Source organism: Glycine soja, chromosome 17 (assembly GCF_004193775.1).
Source record: "Glycine soja cultivar W05 chromosome 17, ASM419377v2, whole genome shotgun sequence".
Lineage (NCBI taxonomy): Eukaryota > Viridiplantae > Streptophyta > Magnoliopsida > Fabales > Fabaceae > Glycine > Glycine soja.
In genome coordinates this window covers 137,196-156,111 of record NC_041018.1, presented here as the reverse complement: position 1 = coordinate 156,111, position 18,916 = coordinate 137,196, and the positions used below count along the sequence as shown (strand labels likewise).

The 18,916-nt window shown below is 33.9% G+C and overlaps 1 protein-coding gene across 3 annotated transcripts in view; it reads right to left on the bottom strand.

Moving 5' to 3' along the window:
* Nucleotides 1-1,034: 1,034 nt before the first annotated feature.
* Nucleotides 1,035-18,916, bottom strand: part of LOC114393708 (DExH-box ATP-dependent RNA helicase DExH7, chloroplastic) — a 55,491-nt gene continuing 37,609 nt past the window's right edge. For 2 of the 3 annotated variants that reach the window (XM_028355115.1, XM_028355117.1), the window contains exons 21-34: nt 18,649-18,753; nt 18,418-18,558; nt 17,887-17,976; nt 17,746-17,802; nt 17,144-17,227; nt 15,430-15,528; nt 15,204-15,344; nt 14,842-14,912; nt 13,103-13,172; nt 12,794-12,886; nt 5,234-5,446; nt 4,110-4,202; nt 2,663-2,785; nt 1,035-1,587 (exon numbers count right to left, since the gene is read on the bottom strand). In XM_028355115.1, the coding sequence (XP_028210916.1) occupies nt 1,510-1,587; nt 2,663-2,785; nt 4,110-4,202; nt 5,234-5,446; nt 12,794-12,886; nt 13,103-13,172; nt 14,842-14,912; nt 15,204-15,344; nt 15,430-15,528; nt 17,144-17,227; nt 17,746-17,802; nt 17,887-17,976; nt 18,418-18,558; nt 18,649-18,753 (1,458 nt within the window). In that variant the 3' untranslated portion in view covers nt 1,035-1,509. The remainder of the gene's footprint in view (nt 1,588-2,662; nt 2,786-4,109; nt 4,203-5,233; nt 5,447-12,793; nt 12,887-13,102; nt 13,173-14,841; nt 14,913-15,203; nt 15,345-15,429; nt 15,529-17,143; nt 17,228-17,745; nt 17,803-17,886; nt 17,977-18,417; nt 18,559-18,648; nt 18,754-18,916) is intronic. The other variant, XM_028355116.1, reaches the window with a different exon arrangement.

The window sequence follows — 18,916 nt, the reverse complement described above, 5'->3', positions numbered from 1 at the left end:
GAATTTTCACTTGTAATTATTACTATAGTCTATATATCACCTTTTTAATGCTTCACAAAAATTATACAAATTTTCTTATAATTAAATTGTTGAAAAGCACAATAAACGCAAAAGAGGAGTGCTACTAACACACTTTCTCTCTAATACACTCTTCTCAACACATTTTATTATTGATTGAAATTTATCAAAAACTACAAACTTATGAGAAAAAGTCATTAAATAAGATGTGGCATTCATAATTTTGTGATTTTCAAGAATTTTCAACTAATAGGAAAATATGTGTTCAAAAAAAGTGTAAGAATGAATTGTTAACATTTCTCTGGAGTAATAACACAAAAGATAATGAAATTTAGCTAATTATTGCTCACATCTTTGGTCTACTATAAATCTTTTACTGAAAATAAAAAATATGTTGAAGTCAAGCCCATCATGAGATGAACTTTTTAATGATAACAAATCATCAAGAAGCACATTAAGTCTTCTGAACTTAAGATAATCATGACTTGCTTAGACAACGCTGTTAAGAAGTTAATTTCCGTGACAAATGTAAAATAATATATAGGAAAAAATTGTTATCCAAATTATCAAAAAGAAAGAAAACTAATAAGTTTTTAATTGGAATTTACAGATCCAGTTTGGATATAGGAAAAAAATGTCCAAACAAATCAATTGAACCAATTTGATTGAATTAGTTCAATTCATCATATTATCCTGTTCATTTTTCTCTCAAGTTTATAAGGAAGGAAACTCTCATGCAGACATTCTAGCCAATCATGGGACAATGGATCGATCTGATTTTTTGTGGTGGCACGGTGCTCCACCTTTTGTCTCTCGTGATAGGATTGCTATCCCTTCTTATAGGTTTTGGTATAGTCCCCCCATTTTGTTCCCTGTTTTCTTTCCTTTTCTTTTAATGATCTTCAGTACGTTTCTTGCTAGTTTGCTAAGGGCCAACATAGTTAGGATGTCTTTGCTTGCTAGCAGTTTGCACTAGTTTTATTATAAAAAAAAGAAGTCTCCTCACAAGATCAACATTCAGCAACTGATTTAGCATTTCACGAGCTATTGTAAGATATATATTGAAAACACAACAATCACGATAAAAGCATGTAAGACTATGAACACATTCTAAACAAATAATAGGGCCAGCACCTAGGTCAATACAAAAACCCACCTGGTCTATACTTGAATAAAATCTCTACCTATCTAGAAATAGAATATGCCATTCCCTTACCATAGAGCATAAAAGCTAAAGCGCAGACATGATCAACTATATGTTTGAACTTATTTGTCAGAATTTATAATCAATAGTCCAAAGACAGTAAAGAAATAAGAACGTTCAAAAGAGCTTTACTTTCGACAGAGGAGAAAGCTCAGCTCCTTTTACTCAAACAGAATGACCAAGAGATTACAGCAGGCGGAAATCTGCCTTCTTTTATGTTTGATTATCAAAGCAGCTTTAATTTAATGAAATGAATTAGCTCACATGAGTTTATACTTGATACTCAATCATTGAGGTATGCTCCCTTCTTCCAAAAGCAGAGTGATGATAGATTTAATGATCTCATTATTCAGAACAGTTGCATTCTGAAAGCAAACACAAACCCAAGTATTATTCTCATGTTGAAATCAGTCATCATGTAGCTATGGCATTATTATTAAAACAGATAGCATAACGTCAAACAATGCATTCCCAGATTGGGGGAATATGTAAAATGCTAGTTATAATGAAGTACTAAAATTAGCTCAAAATTCAGGGAATTGGAGAAAACAGTAGACACTGATGAAATTCCTTGCATTTTGATTATGTGACTAGTGAATAGGGGCTTAAATTTCACATTTAGCTGAAACAATTATGAGCTTATGGTAGATTTAAAATTTTTTTATTTTACAATTCCTTGCATTTTGATTATGTGACTAGTGAATAGGGGCTTAAATTTCACATTTAGCTGAAACAATTATGAGCTTATGGTAGATTTAAAATTATTTTATTTTAGGTTTAAATATTGTTTTAGTCCTTGCAATTTAATGTTTTTTTGTTTTTCGTTCTTGCAAAATTATTATTTTTATTTTTAGTCCTTAAAACACTTTAGATAACATTTTGAATAGTGAAAAAAAGTTATCAAAAGTGTTATAAGGGCGAAAAAAAAAAACGAACATAATTTACAAGACTAAAAACAAAAAAATAATTTTACAAGGACAAAAAGAAAAAAAAAACTGAATTGTAAGGACTAAAAAGATATTTAAGCCTTTATTTTATTAGCAGATAATGCCAGGGTGTATTTACCCATGGTTTTTTTATTGTTGTTCCTTTGGCCTTTAGCCCTAATGCATATTATCACAGGATTTGTTGTACTCTAATTCACAGCGGAACTACGATTGGTTTTTCTATTGATTTGATCATGTGTTTCTGCATAGCACATGTACCTTGACAAGTGGTATCAAGAGAACTTTGTCAATTGAAAATTTAAGATGTCTATTGTTACAAAGTTTGACATTGAGATGTTTGATGCTTGCTTTAAAATCAAAACTTAAACTCCATTTTTAGGAGGGAGGAAAACGGAATTTTGGCCATTAAAATTTAATGGTAAAAAATGCTTAAGAATTTGAGACACCCACCGCAAATTATCATTAACTATGGCAATAAAGATAAAAATGGCACCTCTGGCTTTCTAATAAGCTCCTTCAGAATGGAATGGAGAGCTAATCGTAGCTCCTTGAACAAGACAGCTATTTGGGCAGGTGCAGTCAATTTCAACCATCCATCAATGATGAGCTGTCCAGTCTATCACAAAAAGGAAAGAAAATAAAATAAAAAAACCAAAAATTACATTTCAGAGAGAGCATTTTTAAACAATCTAAGCAAAATACTTATTCCCATTTAGAAAATACTTTATTTATTGCTCGAAGCATCTCTTGCTAATGTAAAGTAGTAATCTAATCTAATCTAACATATATTAAGGGAAGCTAAAATGTTGTCTTTCCGCCATTTGTTGTCAAAAAGTAGTGATCCGACACATTTTGACAATTGACATGTATAAATGAATCTGATAGTGTTTCAGTGCTTTGACAGCTGCTGATAACCCAGGTTTTTCAAACCAGAAAGCTTTTTTGGTAACAACTTGAATCTGAATATTGGTAATGTATCACATGAATGATTTGTAGAATATTTATATGCGAGATCATTGGAATCAATCCCTAAAGTTTTGGGATTGGAATCAGCTAACTAAGGAAGCAATCAACTAACGAAACAAGGAAATCTAGGAAAGAATAAAAGAATATTACAAAATCTGAATAATAGAAATCTTAAACAACAATATGTATTTGCAAGGCTGAGAGCTTTCTCTCAAGCAGCAATACAATGTTTCAAGAGAAAATGATAACTACATTTGACTAAACTATTATAAAATTATGGTTTAAATATGTTTGTGATTCTTATAAGTTTGTGGTTTTTTCAATTTTTGTCCTTGTAAGTTCTTCTGTTCATTTTTAGTCCATGTAAGCACTTTTTCAATTTTGGTCCCTGTAAGATATTTTGCTCACTTTTAGTCTTGTAAGTTCGCATTTTTCCAATTTTGGTTCCTGTTAGCATGACCTTATGGGGACTAAAAATGAAAAAATTGGAATCTTCAAGGAACTAAAATTAAAAAGGCACAAACTTACAAGGATTAAAACTCCACAAAAGAACTTACAAGAAACAAATTTGAAAAACCACAAACTTATAGGGACTAAAAATGAATAAAAAACTTGCAAAGACCAAAATTGAAAAAACTTGAACTAACAAGGACCAAAAACATATTTCAGCCTAAAATTATAAACTTAATAGTATCACTTCATTAATGCTCTCCCTCTCGTTCCATTTGATGGACATAACAAGACACAAGGATAAAATTAGAATAAAAGACATTTCAATTGTTTCTAAAACAATAAATAAATTGAAACAACATAGTTTTTGAAAGCAAAAGATATTTTGCAATAGAGGGGGTACATCATAGTATTGGGTACTCATACTTCATACACATTATAAAAATCACAACTATTTCATCTTAAAGACTTAGTCCTTTTTCCATTGAATGAAGAGCATTTGTTGGGAAAAGAGTAACATGTACCTGATGCAGGACATCGATTGACCCTCCAAACAGCAAAATAGAGTATGGAGATATGACTGAAGTATCTCGAAGAAATACTTTGTTTGTTTCAACCTGACAATTTCACCAGTAAGCAATATATCTAAAATCATAAGAATTGAATTGCGTGAGAAACAAAAGAATGGCCAATACATCAAATAATACTAGCAAAGGACCCAATGCAGCAAATATTGCAGTGTTAGATTTAGTAAAAGAATCTTGAGAGAGAATTTAGAAAACTGAATTGAGGTGAAAAAGATGATGTTTTTCAACCCATCAGAAAACAGATTACACCTCAGTTTATATAGTCAGTTACACAACTGTAACTGTCAACCAACCTGAGTTAGTTAGTGACAGCTGTCCTAACAGTTAACTAGCTAACTATAGACTAACTACTAACTGTAGTTTAGCCTTTACAGATTAGCTAAGGAAAAGAAAACTACACTACTGAGTAAGTATACTCATATGTTTAAGTGTATAATTAACTTGAGCTACATGGGCATTTCTCCAGAAATAACATTCAACATTTCTGAAGTTCAAAGTTGTTGAAAGGAAGAAAATGAGAGGGCATATGAGGAGTCTGTGTGTCTCAATCAAACAACGGAGACTGTTTTTATATATGCTAACAGTAATAAATACAATAAATATAGCAGATTCTACAAGATATGATTTAATATGCCTAAACTATACAATGGATACAAAAGATCCTAATCAGACCTTCAACAAAAGTTACCAACTCTTTTTCTCTAGGTCAATAAAAGTAGCCATGATTTTGTTATAGTAATTTAAGATTTGTAAATACTTACATATCATAAATTTACATAGATTTCAAAGCAACAAATTGGATGAACAAATATTCACAATGGGTTTCTGTAATTGTGTGTTTGTATCACAAAAATGATCCTTTATTTATAGTGAGATTGGTTTACAATATATGGAAACATAATATTCCCTAATAATGATTAGAAATCCCCAATAATCAGCTGCAGATATTTCCTAATTACAAATCATATCTTTAATAGTAATAAAGTTCCAAATTGTGTGACAGAAGAAATTACAAGCTAAACAGAATTAGCAAACTTCCATGGAAAAAGCTATTCACAGACCTTTTCAAGGAAGACAAGAAAGGGGTACTGGAATCCTTTTGAGTTATTGTTGATAGAAGAAGGGTGAATATGAACCTCTCTTCTTCCATCAAACCAGACTGTACGGCCAGAACTTGCAGAGCTAGAAGACTGCTTAAGGCTGCTGAGAACTGCTGCAACAATGCCTTGTTCACCAGCTGCTACATTGGGATATAAACCTGCACATAGTATAGCCTGCAAGAGTGCACTTAGAGATCTTGTTATGGAAAAAGTATGGAGGTGATCATTAATAAAAAAAAAGTATGGAGGTGATCAAGGTTGTCAAACTCAAGAGTTAACATAAACTAGTGGAACTTTTGTAAATTCATAAAAAATATAATACAAAAATAATATTTAATATTAAAAAATATATAATTGACATATATGCACAAAATACAATAGTAATTGCACAGTTCAACTCCATAATAAAGAAAAATAGCAAACCACAATGATGAAGTAACAAACTTTGGTAGTACATTATTACTACATAAGGTCAAACTACACCACAACATACATAAATTAAAAAAGTAACAAAAGTTTTTAAAATGAAAACATTTAAAAAATAACTAACGGCTTCAAATCTCCAATTCTCTTATTGGAGTGCGGGTTTGTTTAAGTCTAGTACTTCTCTGTTAGTTAAGATTGGACACTTGTGGATCAGATAGTTAAGCTTCTATTACCATTTTAACTAATTGACAGCTGATACTATTGTAAATGGAAGAGCAACAATGTCTTTTATTTCTCTACTTTTTTACTTTAAGTTGTACATCACATAAAAACCAAAATTTTATGATTATGTAGCACTAAACAAAGAAAATTAAAAACCAAAATTTTATGACTATGTAACACTAAACAAAGAAAATTAAAAACCAAAATTAAAGATAAAATTCAATTATCATTTCAAATGAGTTCTAATTACGCTCACACTCAAAAGAGCTACAAGTCAAGCTCAGAACAGGAACAAACAAACTTATATTTTGGACATCCATCTCCAAACATCTCCCACCATTTTGTAGGAAGCAAGCATAGTCATCCTACATGCTTTAACACCATCAATAGAAAAAAAAACCCTCTAGCGTATTGAAACTCAATAACTACATATTAATTTTATTCCTCTTCGGAGCGTCATTTACCAATCTTCCCAAACAAGTATACAACCCTTGTTTCACCTCAGCATCATTTCTAAAAATATATTCATAGTATTGTTGGAATTACACACATTGCATGGGTACTTGTTCAACACATTCCATGGGTACTTGTTCCAATAAAGAATAGTTATTAATGTACCTAGTTAGTCACATATTCATGTATCTAGGAATTCACATGCATGTACATAGGTACTAGAACTTCATTAATATTCTTGTAAAATTTACATTGTATTTACTCCCTAAGTCTATATAAATATAGATCATCTGAATGAGATAAGCACTCAAGCATTTCACAACCTCTAGTGTCTTCAATATGGTATCTAGAGCCACCTTGTTTGTTCTTTAAAGGTTTCTGCATCTGGTTAGCAGAACCTAAAGTCTCGTCTTTGTCCCTTTATCCAAACAGCAACCTCAATATCCAACACTCCAAATAGGAGGAAATTCAGTTGACAATATTGAAACTTCTGCCACGGTATCTAATCGAGGAGGACGAGGTGGTCGTGGAAACCAAGGAGGACGAGCTGGAAGAGGAGGTCGCCCTCAATGTTCTTACTGTAAGAGAATGGGCCACACACAAGACACTTGTTATTCTATTCACGGATTTCCCGAAAAATCGGTGAATATTTCAAAGTCTGAAACATCTGAGATAAAGTTTTCGAAGGCTGACTATGAAGAATATCTCTAGCTAAAAGCTGCCAAGAAATCTCTAACATCATCTACTATAAGTGGTCATAACTCCACTGCCTGCATTTCCCAATCTGGTAATAATCAAAGTCCATGGATAATTGATTCAGGTGCTTCTGATCACATTGCTGGTAATAGTTCTTTATTTTCATCCCTTTCTCCTCCTAAAATTCCTCATTTCATTACTTTAGCCGATGGTTCAAGAGTTGCAGCAACAAGAATCAGCCATGTATCACCCACTTCTTCTTTGTCTTTAAACTCTGTTTTGCTCATACCAGGTTGTCCTTTCAATATAATATCTCCTAGTCAGTTTACTCGTTCTCATAATTGTTCAGTAACATTTGATGCTAACTCCTTTGTCATACAGGAACATGGTACGGGTCGGACGATTGGCGTAGGACGTGAATCTCATGGTCTTTCCTACCTCGAGCCTAATCTTTCTTGGGTTTGCAGTGCTGCCACATCACCAAAGCTCCTTCATGAACGTTTGGGACACCCACATTTATCTAAATTAAAAATAATGGTTTCGGGTCTTGAAAAAATAAAGGACCTATTTTGTGAGTCATGTCAACTAGGAAAGCATGTCCGTTCTTCTTTTAGGCATGTTGAAAGTCGTGTTGATTCCCCTTTTTCGATTATTCACTCTGATATATGGGGTCCTAGTCGTGTTTCGTCTATGGGTTATAGATATTTCGTTACTTTCATTGATGAATTTTCTCGATGCACTTGGGTTTTCTTAATGAAAGAACGATCTGAAATTTTTTCCATGTTCACTTCTTTTGTTAATGAAATTAAAACTCAGTTTGGTAAGACAATTAAGATCCTTAGGAGTGATCATGCGAAAGAATACTTTTCTTCTTCTATTTCTTCTTTTTTGCCAGTGCAGGGCATTCTCCGTCAGTCCTCTTGTCCTCATACTCCTTAACAGAATGGCATTGCCGAAAGGAAGAATAGGCATCTTGTTGAGACTGCTCGAACAATATTACTTCATGCCAATGTACCTGTCCGACATTGGGGTGATGCGGTTTTGACAGCCTATTTTTTGATAAATCGGATGCCTTCTTCCTCTATTAAAAATAAAATACCACATTCCATTTTGTTTCCTAAAGAACCGTTGTTTCATGTTGATCCACGTATTTTTGGATGCACCTGTTTTGTTCATAACTTGTCTCCAGGTCTTGATAAGCTTGCTGCTCGAGCCATCAAATGTGTTTTCCTAGGATATTCCAGGTTACATAAAGGTTACCGATGTTACTCTCCTGTTCACAATCATTATTATATCTCTGCAGATGTAACTTTTTTTGAAGAAAAACCATACTTTGCTCCCTCCATGGTTGAGTCCAATACTCTTCAAGAAGTTTTTTCTATTCCCTATCTTGGTCCATCACCTTCTTTGCAAGAATCAGAGTCAACTGTAGATTCTACCATAGATATTCCTGACAATCTTCCACTTGAGCAGACTCAAAGATCACCCATTGTATATCGACGTCGCCCTCAAATTCCTGACTTAGAACTTGAAGGTAATGAAAGACCATCTGAATCATCTCCTACTCCAGCAGACAATCCGACCATGGACCTACTCGAAGAGAATCTTGACTTGCCCATTGCTCTTAGGAAAGGTACTCGGTCTACACGTAATCCGTATCCTATTTATAACTTCTTAAGTTATCATCGTCTTTCTTCTTCGTACCATTCTTTTGTTTCCTCTTTATCTTTTGTTTCTCTTCCTAAAAATCTTTATGAAGCACTTGATCATCCGGGATGGCAACAAGCCATGATTGATGAAATGCAGGCTTTGGAGAATAATGGTACTTAGGAGCTGGTTGCTCTTCCCCCAGGCAAGAAACCTGTTGGTTGTCGGTGGGTATATGCTATAAAAGTTGGGGCCAATGGACAGATTAATCGCCTCAAAGCTCAATTGGTAGCCAAAGGTTATACCTGGATTTATGGCCTAGATTATGGAGATACTTTCTCCCCTGTGGCTAAAATTACTTTTGTTCAACTCTTTCTTGCCATAGCTGCCATCCGTCATTGGCCATTGTATCAGTTGGATATTAAAAATGCATTCCTACATGGAGAATTAGAAGAGGAGATTTATATGGAGCAACCACCGAGATCTGTTGCTCAGAGGGAGTCTAGCTTGGTTTGCAAACTTTGGAGGTCTCTTTATGGACTCAAACAATCCCCACGAGCTTGGTTTGGAAAATTCAGCTCAGTTGTTCAGGCTTTTGGGATGAAACGAAGTGAAGCAGACCATTCAATTTTTTATTGTCATAACTCATCGAGTAGATGTGTTTACTTGGTGGTCTATGCAGATGATATAGTCATTATAGGAAATGACCAAGAAAAAATTGTTCAACTGAAGGAACATTTATTTAGTCATTTTCAAACTAAGGATTTGGGAAAACTTAAATATTTTCTTGGAATTGAAGTTGCTCAGTCAAAAGATGGGATTATCATCTCACAAAGGAAGTATGCGTTAGACATACTTAAAGAAACCAGTATGTTAGATTGTAGACCAATTGATGATCCCATGGATCCAAATCAAAAATTGCTACCCAATCAGGAGGAGCCTTATTCTAATCCTGAAAGATATCGGAAATTGGTTGCGAAGCTTATCTATCTCACTATTACAAGGCCAGATATTTCCTTTGCAGTTGGAGTGGTTAATCAATTCATGCAGTAATTCGAATTTTGAGATACATTAAAAGGACCCCAGGACAAGGACTACTCTATGAAGACAAAGGAAACACTCAAATAGTTGGATTTTGCGATGCAGATTGGGCAGGATCACCCATCGATAGGTGTTCCACTTTAGAATATTGTGTGTCTGTTGGAGGAAATCTTGTCTCATGGAAGAGTAAGAAGCAAAATGTTGTTGCAAGGTCTAGTGCAGAGGCTGAATATAGAGCTATGGCTGTAGTCACTTGTGAAGCTATGTTGTGATAATCAGGCAGCCCTACATATAGCTTCTAATCCAGTATTCCATGAAAGAACTAAACATATTGAGATTGATTGTCATTTTGTCCGGGAGAAAGTCCTTTCTAAGGAAGTTATTATTGAATTCGTTAGTTCTAATGATCAACTAGCAGACATCTTTACAAAATCTCTAAGGGGACCAAGAATTCAAAATATTTGTTTAAAGCTTGGAGCATTTGACTTATATGCTCCAGCTTGAGGGAGAGTGTTGGAATTACACACATTGCATGGGTACTTGTTCCAATAAAGAATAGTTATTAATGTACCTAGTTAGTCACATATTCATGTATCTAGAAATTCACATGCATGTACATCGGTATTAGAACTTAATTAATATTCTTGTAAATTTCACATTGTATTTACTCCCTAGGCCTATATAAATATAGATCAGCTGAGTGGGTTAAGCACTTAAGCATTTCACAACCTCTAGTCTCTTCAATAAGTATAATTGAAGATTAAGATAATATCTGGTTGCATGCAAGAGCCTATGAAGTTGGTCATCCCTCCCACCTCTCATCAATAATTTTCCAAATAGGTTTTTATCTACATATCCTATATTGGAAATTATTACACAAATAAGATAATTAAATTTCAAATGAGACAGTTTGAAAACTTAACCTTTTTCTTAATGTTATTAAAGTTGCTTCTAATATTATTTTTGCACAATCCATCTCCCATATAAGAAACTCATGGCAGGTTTTATATCAAAATCCACCAATCGAAGGACTACCATAAAAGGAGTAACAACCTTGAAACATATGGTTACATTTTCCATTTATATTCACTTTTGTGCAGATGCAAACTGTTGAAAAGGCGCCTTTCAATTGCGGTCTCCCCTAGCCTGCCTTAGTAGCGGCCTCTTCGGGGGCTGCCTTAATTGCAGCCTCTAGGGTTGTGGTTTAGTCCCACATTGCAAATAAGTGAGTGACAACCCTCACCTTATAAGCCAGTTTCATAATATTGAGTTAAACCCAAACCGTAAATTCTAAAATGATATTAGAGACTATTGTTAGGCCACCTGCATGTGCCATGCTCCAGGTTGGAAGTCCCCTTAGCCCACCTTAGTTGTGGCCTCTTAGGGGGCTGCCTTAATTGGAGCCTCGAGGGATGTGGTTTAGTCCCACATCCACTAAAGATATGACCAAAGTAGTGTACATAATTTGGGGGCAACCCTAACCTTACAAGCTGGTTTTGCAAGGTTGAGTTAGGCCTAAACCTTAGATTCTAAAACAAAACTACTTGTTTTTCATTCATTTGAGATAGACGGCAGGACATAATTAATGAGCATAGAGACAAGTTAAAGTCAAATAAGTTATGGCAAATCCAGTCATACCAACCAATAATCAATCCCTTCCAATTTTGTGAACTTCCTTAGCATGCTAATAAGCATTGTTCTAGAGTATATGTAGTTGGTAATCATTCTTTCTTTCTTTATGGTAACTTAAAGAACCTTTAGATGTTTCTCAATATCCTCAAATATCAAATAAATGAAACGGGCAACACATGGAATCCAATACAAATTCTTTTGTGTTTGCATCACAATTCACACGTTGCTTTTAAATTTGCAGCATTATCAATAACCGCCTAGACTACATTCTCCTTTCCAACAAATGTCGCATCACCCAACATCTTAAAAACTTTGTTAGTTGTTTTTGGGATGTAGTGTCCAATGAATACAGAAAAATTGGTCCCTTTAGGACTGTTCACCAAAAAGCTACAAATTGAATGCCTTTTTATATCTATACAAATTGAGAGCTATTGTCTCCATCCTCTGACTTTGTTCATCATCTTCGTCAATGCTATTCAATCTTATTTTCTTAATGGTGCCTCTTTAGCCTCAGCAATAATCTTAATCATTAGAATTTTTATTTCTTCTGGCACTGTAGCTAGATAATGCTCGAATCTAAAATTCCTCCACTGGCAATCTCTGAGCAATAGTTACCTTTAACGTTCCTACCATTGACCAGGGTATATGCAGTGATCTGGGGATTCATCATATAGCTGTAAATGAATGGAAAAGAGGAGTTGATGCCGACCAGAATGTTGTGTTGATATCAATACCTAGTGTACTTAGTCCTAATCTGGCACCTCATTGGAAACACGTGTTACATGCTCATATGCCAGGAACTGAACTATTTGAGTTGTGGGAAGGACTTGATTGTAGGAGTGCTGAATACAGAAATCTCAAAGCTGAAATGTGAAGTGAAGTTGGTTGGGAGTCCACTAACACGTGAAAGGTTTCTTCGGAGGAACAGAGGAACATATGGGATAATTTTCAAGGCATGCTACAAAACAATGTTCAAAATTCAGGTTTAAATTGTGTTGATTTTGAAGGGTAAAAATTGGAATATCCTTGAAATCTTTCGGAAAATAATCTCTTTGATATAATTACATTGATTGAATATAGAGATTTTAAAATAATCAAAATTCAAAAGGAAAAACTTCACCTAATGTTATACTTAAAGATTGACTATCAAAGGCAACAGAATGAAATTTATGGCATACTCCCTAGGCACACTACAAAGTGTCGTGACAACATGAATTAAACATGACATAGAGAACATAAACAAGTTCCTAAACTCAGAGAATCATGGTTTAGAACGTAGACAATGACCTATGTGAATTAAAGAAAGTCAAAGCGAATGTAAAGAATGTTGATAGTTTAAATCTTAAGAAAGAAAGAAACAAGCATGACCTAAAAGTTGTAATCAAGTTAATATGTGAACTTTACCTTAAGAATCGATGAATGATGTGCATATATATTAAATGGTTGTGACACATCAGAAAGCCAACTGTCAAGACTCCCTATCTTTTTTGCATTCTTCTGATGCGATCCAGATTATGTATCAGGAAAAAAATTACAAACAGGTCACTCACATATAATCTTAACAAAAAATTCAACATTTAACATGGACAACATACACAGACATGCAAAGTTCAACATTTAACATGGACAAAAAATTCAACATTTAACATTATTAATTACTTGTCCTACATCACAAACATTGCTTTAAACTCAAGAATAACAAAAGTAGCACACCTGATAATCTTTCGGAAGAGTGATGAGACCAATGTCTGCTAGCAAAGTTCCAAACTGTACCCTCATCTCCCTGACATATCAAATACACTTACTACTGAAAAGGGTTGATGCAAGATATAATTCATAAACAAGAGATTGAATTAACAAGACTTCTGGTATTTGGTTAACATAAATTAGTATTATGCATTGGAACTTGGAAGATCCAAATAAGCTAGACATCAAAATACCATAAATATATACTTCTAGCAATTTCTTTGAAGATACCGTGATATAATTGATGGAGACATTTGTTTTAGTACTTTCATCCAGTTTTTAATACTTTAATAGACACATATTGAAGATGAATCTAAAGCCATCAAAGAAAAAGATGTCTTTTAACCAAAAAAATGATAAACCACAAGAAGTAAAAAATATAAGGACAAATAATTAATACTACACATATAAATGCGAAAAAGATAAATAATTTCCAGAATTAAAGAGATATTCATAATTAAGAATAAAAAGTCACAGTCTAAATACACAATCATCATGAAAAAAGAAATTGATGGAATTAATAAAAAAACACAAAGCAGAGAGGGCATATGAGTGTGAAAATGTTACACTGGTAACAGAAATGAAGAAAACAATGATTCTATTTAGAAGGAATCAAGGATTCAAGCCTGAGCCCAGTGCAGGAACAACCTGAACCAGAAGTATGCAATAGTATGAGCAGACCAGAGCAATTTGAAAGGATCTGCTTCTCTACTAAACCTTATTACCTCCTCTCTCCCCAAAAGACCCCTAACTTACTGATTTAGTTATTTACTAGGTAAATAGAAATCTCTCTAACTGCAATCTAATTGGTACAACTAACTGTAAGCCAACAATTTTTAACTAGCTCTCATTCACCAACTAGGGCAACCAAAGCCAGAAAGGTTAGCAAACAAGTCTGTCGGAAAAGCCACCTAAATTGTGATCACCCCTAGATAGAGAGGGTGTGTTGAAAGTCCCACATGACAGGTAACCGTGGGTAAAAAGGGACATGTTGAAGTCCCACATCGACCAAAGATAGTGCCAAGATAAACTATATAAGTGAGGAGCAATCCTTACCTTACAAGCCGATTTTGTAAGGTTGAGTTAGGCTCATAACTCATTTTCGGGCAAAGCCCAAAAACCAAATTACGAAAAAAGGAACCTAAAAGAGCCTGTGAACAGATCTGAACAAGCAGTATGATCAATGGACTCCGAAAAGGCAGTTTGAGTCTCATGTTTTGGTTAAAACTACCACAAAAAGCCGAGCGCAGGGGTGCATGAAGAAGGCTTTGCCCAAGGTATGCAGAGGGATGGCTGATCAGGACACCCACCAACTATATTCAAATAAGTCAACCTTGATGAGTGGCTAAACAGAAAATAGGCATGAAGATATCGAGCTCCAGTACCAACTTGAAACTATTTTATTGTTGTTGCTTGAGGAAAAGCTCTCATCCAAAACAAAAAATACAGAAACATCATTGTGGGATAAGGTTTTGTTGTTGTACACAGAAACATAAAACACCTGAATGATAGATATAAGTTACAGTTATCTCCTTTTCAATCTAAGAAAAACTAGGGAAACAAGGAATAAACAAGTAATAATTGTAATATCAGTTGCAATCAACATTGAGATAAAAAGAACCAGATGAAAGAATACACCAAGGTAGATCAACTGCCCTTTTAAAAGGAAAAAAAGGGATAAGTTATAAGATGCAGACAAAAAGAACCTTATCATAAACATTACAGAGCAGCTCAAAAAAAATGAATTGCAGAATTTCTGTGCAGCTTTAGCTCCTTTCTGCAGATTAAAAATTATAAAACAATTAAACCTGTGTTCTGAAAAAACACCATAGTATAAAATAAAAAATGTGACACTTTCTATGGATAAATGTATATAGTATATATTAATACAGCTTACAGTTAAGCATATCCACCACTAAAGCCTTTTTCATAATCCTGATAAGCAATAGTATTTGTTCCAAGTGTGTCCTTAACAGTAATATAGTAGGTGTCTCAACCAAGCTATGAAGGTAAAATGATATAAAAAAGTTGAGGGGATGCATAAAAAAAATTGCAAATACATACTGACCTCAGTCAAAATCCTCTCCCATCTTTTATAAGCTGTCATCATCAGTAAGTGATCAGATTGCCGATCAATATCATTTGTGTTGCCAGGCCCATCTAGCTTATCATTCAGCAATGTCAACTTTGCTCTTTCAACATTTTGCCTCTGGCAATAGACAGAACTTTTTATTTAAAATCTAATATGAAGAAGTAAAGCTGTGGAAAATTTTTATCAAAGCGCAGTAGAAAACCTCATCCTTAGGATATACAAATGGAGACTTGTAACTCAGAAATGCAGCAACTGAAAGAATTGGAGACAAACAACCAAACATTGCACCATACAGCATCATCTGCAATTATAGAAACAACACCATTTGTGGATTGCTCAGCATGTCTTATATCGCATATTTGTCTCAACATCAATGAAGAGCAGAGCAGGGTGGAAATGGACATAGCAAGCACCACATTTTCAGTAAATTTAATACATGGTATTATCATTTACCAGAAACAATGACAATTAAGGAGAAGATCATCTTATTTTGGCAGAAACATCTTACATACAAGAAAAAAAAATTACCAAGAAAAATGTCATAAAAAACTTGTAAATGACATTACCCCTTGAAAATCATTTTAAAAATTTGATGATTGCAAAAGTCAGAATATAAACTGCAGAAGATAATTTAACAGCAGATCAAAATACATTAAGGTTATCCAAATTAATCATCAGGTAGTGAATACTTGAAAACTTAACAGGATTAGTTAAAAGGGGGAACAGGGGAAATAACTTTTCCTTCCTAGATAGCTCTTACCAAAGCTTTACAGTAAAGAAGAAAAAATTGATGATTGTTTATTCTTTCATGCGTTGGAAACCATTTCTATTCCCAGTGAATTAATGTCTAGGATAGCTAAAAAGGCAGATTCACATATAGTAGCTTGTCATTAATCTAGGGAGTTATATTTTCTAATTATTGCTCTTAAACGTAATTCAATCTGGGGTGGATGGAGGAGGCACTGTTTTTGGTATGGACTTGGATGAAACACTTAGAGAAGGATTTCAACACTCATTATAATCAGTGGTCTTCAAATCTTACACACGGTTTTAGATGTAGTTGACATTAGGAGTGCAGGGCAAATATTTGTAATAGGTTCTGCTATGAGCCCCATTCTGGGGTGGACCAAACAGTTGGCTGAATTCAAATACAGCAGATTTGTAATCTCAATCCTGTACCTTTTAGTACCTCTGGTACTCATTTAATATACATATATATTTATTTTGGCTAACCAAAAAAAAAAAAACGTAATTCAATCTGGATGATTATAAAAAAAGATGCTCCTGAATGCTTCTTAACCCAAGCATTTCACCAAAATCCAGTCTTCAACTAGGTATCAGAGAGGGTATAAATCTTGCTTTGCTTGTCTTCTTTTCAGGTCAAATTTCCAGTCATGTCTGCTGACATCCGTTACCATCCGCCGCTGCACTATTTGTCAGTGTGCACTGTTCATCCGCATATTGTTCACTCATGATTACTTTTCATGATACTGGTTGTCGTGTCTCCTCTATTTTTCTGCTCATGTACTACAGCTGCAAGAGACTTCTGTAATTCTTTTTTCCATTATATTCACTTAGAGTCAGTTTTAACCGAGACAGGAGAGAGCTGTTTGATGTAGGCAGTTTTAGTTTTTTTTATCAATCAAGGAGGTAGTTCTAACTATATATTGAAGTTGATGTCAGTTCAGAGATAACTTCTGTCAATAGCAGAATAATAATTCAGATAACTCCCTGTTTTTCTATACCTTTCTCATTCTTTCTCTTATTTTCTTGGAATCTTTATCATCTTAAAATGAGGAAAGATTAGACAAGCACCGTATAAAAATTAATAAATTCTTAAAGATATAGCAGCATTGAAAAACAAACATTAAATTTAAACCTTTGAAGATAAGAGGAAAGAAAAATTTGGTGAGCACCTTCCCAATTAACACATCCACAGGAAGTTTTGCCAGATGATGCCCAAGTGGTGTCAACTCCTCATCCCCTTCAAGAGCACCAACCTAAAACATTTTGGTTTCAATGGAAGCAAACGTATACAAAGATAAGAAAACATGTTGATCTATCATATTATATAGTACTACAAACAGGTTATGATTACGTAAGAGTATTTCCATAAACGTGATGATAGGTCTGGGGACATTTGCTTCTGGAGAAAGAAAAAGAAATAAGGATCTCTATACAATAAAGTTCTTCAATTTATCTAATAAACAGAAAAGGAAACCAGAAACAAGCCAAATGAACAATCATCTTCCAAAGTAAATAAGGGGCCTGAAAAATCTGCCATTCCTCGATGGATAAGAACAGCATTAGCACTTATACTGAATTCTGGACAAAGAAATATGATATTCTGCCATTAATGAGACAGCAACCTTGCTGCCCGTGTTGGTTTAAAATAGCCTATGTACAAATTATCATGCAGCAGAATTTATAAACGTGGGTTTTCAAAATCAAATTTTTAGCACATTTATTAGCACATACATTGAAATCAGTGACATAGTAAGAAAAGACTATAAAGTACCTCATACAGTAAAGATATTGCCGAATCCATTGCTTCAACCTTGGGAGGTTCTAATGCCTGATAATGGAAATATATTGAAGAAAACTGTCCAGATAATCTGATCAGAGATCATATTTTTAGTCTTAAAATATAATTGTTTACCTCTGACAAAAATGGCTTGATATATCCAAGAGACAGTAACTTAATCTGCAAACACAATTCAACTAATGGCATCCGAAGCATCTCCGGAACCTTGATAAGCAGAATGTAATAAAAACATAGGAAAAGAAAGTATATTAGAAGGATGGCAAAACAAAACATAAGATAACATTTTCTTCTGCATTTTATTTTAAATCTTAAAAAACAGAAACAAAATAAAAATAAAAAAACATTTTTCTAATTATTAGGGGGGAAATATGAATTGACAATTAAGACAAAAAATAAACCAAACAACACCTTAGGGTGCATTTGGTTTATTATTGCTTTCATTCACAGCTCATATGTTTTAATTAATAATTACAAAAAAAAGCTACCTTAGTTTCATTTTATTTAACATTTTAAAGGATTTACAATGCAAAATATGAAAACAGATACATACTTTGAAAAGGGTAGATACTTTCATGACAGAAAGCAAACCAAATGCACCCTTAGGTACCCATATAACTTTTAAGCATTTCATTTCAAATTATATACCTGATATGGGCGCATGAGCTTTTCAAATCTATGACGAGTGTACAAGGAAAAACAAATTCCAGGTTTTACACGTCCAGCTCTACCACGACGTTGCGTTGCATTTGCTCGAGAAATCCAATCTTCAACCATGCTAGACAATTTCTAGTATCAACCATAAAGACAAACAAACCAGATCTATGAATAAATATATTTTATGCAATTGTCTCATTGAAAATAAGAAACAAACCATACCTTCTGAGGATTGTAGCGATTCTCTTTATGCTTTCCACAATCAATTACATATATCACATCATCTATTGTTATGCTTGTCTCTGCTATATTTGTCGCTATAACGACCTAAGACAAGAACAAAACACATTTTAAAGATATTAGAATAAACAAAAAAACATCATAATTTTTTTTGCAACAGATCAAGTGTCAATTAAAAAAGGCCTAAAATAACCTTTCCATTGGCAAAACTATGTTTGCAGGGTTTCGGATGGCTTAATCCTGTAATATA